Source organism: Sinocyclocheilus grahami, unplaced genomic scaffold (assembly GCF_001515645.1).
Source record: "Sinocyclocheilus grahami isolate Dianchi unplaced genomic scaffold, SAMN03320097.WGS_v1.1 scaffold907.1, whole genome shotgun sequence".
In the NCBI taxonomy this organism is placed as follows: domain Eukaryota; kingdom Metazoa; phylum Chordata; class Actinopteri; order Cypriniformes; family Cyprinidae; genus Sinocyclocheilus; species Sinocyclocheilus grahami.
Genome location: NW_015506086.1, coordinates 27,900 through 32,615, shown reverse-complemented (window position 1 = coordinate 32,615; position 4,716 = coordinate 27,900). Strand labels below are relative to the sequence as shown.

Below are 4,716 nucleotides of genomic sequence, written 5' to 3'. Positions count from 1 at the left end.
AGTGAAGGATTTGGTCTCGGGCCAATGATTGAAGGCCTTATCAAGTGATACAGGGTGGCCAGGGTGGCTCCTCCCGAAGTACTGTATGTCGACCGAGACTGCTGTGGCAACACTCTTTTGAGGAGGATGTTTGAAGAGTGGGAGCAAATGACCATCCGGTTAGATGTATGGCACTTCATGCGGAGGTTTGCTGTGGGTTGCACCACCGACTCTCACCAGTTGTATGCCACATTTATGAGTGGCCTCAGCCACTGTATTTTCATGTGGGACCAGCTCGACCTGACGGCCCTGAAGACGGCGAAGCATGCAGAGCTAGAAGCTGACGGGAAACCATCATCCGAGGCTGATGTGCTGCGCTGTATCAGTCGTAGCGAGCTAGCACTACATTGCAGGAGAACCACTCGCGGGACCAAAGAGACCCTGGCGCTTATTGAGAGCCATATTCAGGCCTTCGATGGAGATGCTGGTCGTGACACTCTGGGAGTCCCACTAATAAACTCAGCCCGGATGAGAGAGATTTTAAAGTCCCAGCGGAAGCACGTGGCCTGCATCCAGGATCCTGTCGGTGTGCAGCTCTACATGCAGACGGGTACCTTATTGAAGGGAGGGCACCGTCTGCCAACCTACCGCTGTGCCAGAGGTTCCACTTCGCTTGAGTCATTTCACCTGCACCTTAACAGATTCATCCCAGGTTAATAAATGATTTAACTGAATTATTAAAATAAGATTTGCTTTATATTGAAATAATTATGAGAATTGCAAGAACAGCTATTTGTGTATTTATATGAAATTTTTGTGCGTAATTTTTTTGTTTTGTTTTTTTAATTTACAGGCACGCTGGCAAGTGACACCTTCTTTCAGGCGTATCTTTTGGATGGACTTGCAAGGTGGAATGAGGACCGGGCTGTGGCAGCAACAACTGATGAGCAGCAGCTACATTCCTACAATCATCTTCTGCGTCATGCTGTCAATACTCTTGCAGAGGAGCTTATGGGCATGAAAATCATCCCTTATGTTGGGCCAAGAAAGTACACTGGTAGATAACTATTTTTTGTTTTTGGTGACAATTTCATTCAAGTTCAGACACACCATTTAACCACTGAGTTATAATATAATATCATGGTATATTATCTAATTGTCATTGTTTTACTATTTTAAAGGTGAGCTTATTGGTGTGGAATATCTTTACCAGCAAACTGGTAAAGTTCTGCAGGACTACAAGTTGGCCATTGAAGAGTCAGAGACCACTGAGGTTGGTATAGAGGTGGATGAAGGTTATGCTGAACTTGAGGAGTTTCAGGACATCACTGTCCCCACCTTTGACACTGAACGGACACCTGCTGCCTCTTCACAAGCATCAGTGTCTGCAGCATCTGCAGCATCATCTTTAACCCCTCCAGCAACCAGCTCCACGTCATCCCTGTCTGTAGTCCCTCCATCACCAGTGACATCTCCTGTCACCAGCTCCACGTCATCACTGTCTGTGGTCCCTCCATCACCAGTGACATCTCCTGTCACCAGCTCCACGTCATCACTGTCTGTGGTCCCTCCATCACCAGTGACATCTCCTGTCACCAGCTCCACGTCATCACTGTCTGTGGTCCCTCCATCACCAGTGACATCTCCTGTCACCAGCTCACCGCACACTCAATCAAAGCCAGCACTCTCTCCTGGAGCACATAGCTGTGAGTTTTACCAAAGTATTCATAAAGGTTTCGGTATTTGTTGTCACACTAACTCTAAATGTTTATTTATCACATTGAAAGACATAAATACAAATTTAAAATAAATATTTACCTTTGTGATGTAGTCCCAGTGGACAGATTATCTGCAGAAACGGATCTTCCAACATCGGAAGAGAACACTTCACATGATGTAAGGGCCCAGTTTCTTTTTTACGTACATTTACATGTGTGTAAACAAAATCTGGGTTATGTTGGCTGTGCTTTCATGTGAATATTTGTATTCATTGCTGCTATCAAAAGTTCCTAAATTATCTTTCATTTTAGGATTCTGTTGGACCCGATAATATTGAGGGGTATGGAGCTGTGCAGGACTTGGCAGAGTTTTTGGTTAGCCTCAGAGATCACCGTCTGGCCTTGACTGGAGAAGAGTGCTTCAAGATCATCACTCTATGGCAGGCATTGGGGGAGTATGACAAGAAGAAGACCATTTACCCACCACGTCACCAAACCACCCTAAAACAGGGACGATTCAGGGCCACTAAGAAGATTGTGGCCCCAGGTGTGCAGGTGTGGAAAAGGTATGTTACGTTTAGTAAACACAGGGTCTAAAAAGTTTTGTATAAAATATATATAATATAACTGAAACTGGCTGAAATATCACCTATAGCTTTATTTGTTTAGTAAGGATTTCTAGTAAAATGATTAAAACCTGATGCCTTCATGACTAGCTGATCTTCCTGCAGCCTGTTAAGTTCAAACTTAGCCTGGTTATAACATAAATTATTAGTTGTGATTTACGTTTAATGCTGACTATATGTTAGGTTGCTAAGTAAGTTACATTGCTATGGACACAGTTCCAACCGTACATTGGAATATTTTATTTAGCAGAAGCAAGGCAATCATTTCTTAATCAGTAAAATCATTTTGTATCAATATGTTGAGTCAAATAATTTGACTTTTACTGTACTTTAGTAAGTAGCCGTGTAATAAGCGGGACAATGTGCAGTCATTATTGTGAAAAATCCCCGACAGGCTGACTAACGACACCGTATCAACCTGTAATAATTCCACAACACAGTAACCCAGTAGAGACCTAATTTATTGATATGACATTTCAACATCGACCTAGAAAACAAAGAAAGACAACATAACTATGCGCAAATATTATAAATTAACATCTAGACAACACAAAGCAAAACAGACAGAATAGGAAAGGGAAAATAAAAATAAGATATAATAATATGTATTCTGTTGTAATTTGCAGGTGTTTCGTTGGGGCTCATAGTCCTGCACAGTGGCCTGACTGCAACCGAGTGGTGGAGGCCATCTTCACAAGGCTCTGTGCTCTCTACCCAAACGCGGTGCGCTGTGATGGAGTGAGGGTGTCCCGCTTCACTATGGTAGCACGTGCTTACAAGCACATCCGAGAGTGCATCCTCACCAATGCTAAGGTGATGAGCGAGACCACCATCCAGCTCCCAGAAGTGAACGCAGCAACAGTCACACAATGGTGAGTAAATTAGCATTGTTACCGCTAAGCCTAAACTTAAAGCAGCTAAGGGCTACACAGAGGGTCCAAGTAAGTTAAGCTCCAGATTGTTAAGACTGCACCAGACAGCCAGCTCTTTAACCTCCTGTCTGTAAGCAGACTCGTCTCATCCTTGATGAGGCCGATGACTGTAGTGTCGTCTGCGAACTTCAGGAGCTTGACAGAGGGGTCTTTAGAGGTGCAGTCATTCGTGTAGAGAGAGAAGAGCAGTGGGGAGAGTACACATCCCTGGGGGGCGCCAGTGCTGATGGTGATAGTCCTGTAACAAAGAGAGATAGCCACCATCACATCTTCAGTACTTTGGCAACTGGTTCTGTAAAGAGTCTGAGACTCAATCATATGATGAATGGAGGGCTGTGCTGAAGGAACGAGGTTATAGGGGAAAAAAACAGGAAATGGCAACCCTCCAGCTTCTTAAAATTGTTCTTTCAGCACATGTTATTTTTATGTATTTATTTGGTTAATGTTTGCTTTATAGAGCAATTTACAACTCTCCAACAATGACAGCTGTCTCTAAAATTTATAATAACTCTGTGTGTTTCCTCTGCTGCATGCCTCTGTTGGGAAAATATTTTATATTTCATATTTCATTTTTATATATACAGTGGGTACGGTAAGTATTCAGACCCCCTTACATTTTTCACTCTTTGTTATATTGCAGCCATTTGCTAAAATCATTTAAGTAAATTTTTTTTCCTCATTAATGTACACACAGCACCCCATATTGACAGAAAAACACAGAATTGTTGACATTTTTGCAGATTTATTAAAAAAGAAAAACTGAAATATCACATGGTCCTAAGTAATTTTTTTTTTTAGGCTGTCAAAATTGTACTGCAAATGTTTGTTTTGGTTTGATATTTATTATATTTTTTAGGCTGATATGTCAAAATTGTACTACTGTGGTAAACATTTGTTTTGGTTTACTATTTATTATTTTAAATTGATGTGTCAAAATTGCATTACTGTGCTAAATGTTTTATTGACTTTAAAAATATATGCAGATTAACAGGGTTGTTAATCTTTGTCCTCACACTATTGTTATTGTGCACTATTGTTATTTGTATTCTCACAATATTTGTACCTATAAACACATTTTTTTAAAAGTCTTCCAGTATTATTACATAACTGTAAATCACAAAATAAAAACAGGGACAGTCAAAATAAGGCAGAAAATATATTATATAATTTCTATACTGTAAAAAAGGCTGTCAATTAGCACTTCTTTTTTAGGTTGATGTGTCAAATTGTACTGCTGTTCTAAATGTTTTTATTGATGTTATATTTGGAAATAAAAAGGGGTCATCTTTGCACTCACATTGTTTTTGTGCCTATTTGTATTCTCACTATATTTGTAGTTGCAAAAAAATAAAAAAGCATTCCAGTATTACGTAACCGTAAAACACACAATAAAAACAGGGACATTCAGAATAAGGCAGAAAATATAATTTTTTATACTGTAAAAAAAAAGTGTCAGTTAGC

General features: G+C 40.4%; 1 protein-coding gene across 1 annotated transcript in view; it reads left to right on the top strand.

Annotated features, from left to right (window-relative positions):
* LOC107564068 (uncharacterized) overlaps positions 1-3,251 on the top strand; it is a 5,818-nt gene extending 2,567 nt beyond the window's left edge. The window contains exons 4-9 of the mRNA XM_016249065.1: positions 98-691; positions 833-1,036; positions 1,161-1,685; positions 1,811-1,875; positions 2,010-2,263; positions 2,950-3,251. Of these exons, the coding sequence (XP_016104551.1) occupies positions 98-691; positions 833-1,036; positions 1,161-1,685; positions 1,811-1,875; positions 2,010-2,263; positions 2,950-3,199 (1,892 nt within the window). The 3' untranslated portion in view covers positions 3,200-3,251. The remainder of the gene's footprint in view (positions 1-97; positions 692-832; positions 1,037-1,160; positions 1,686-1,810; positions 1,876-2,009; positions 2,264-2,949) is intronic.
* The last annotated feature ends 1,465 nt before the right edge of the window (positions 3,252-4,716 follow it).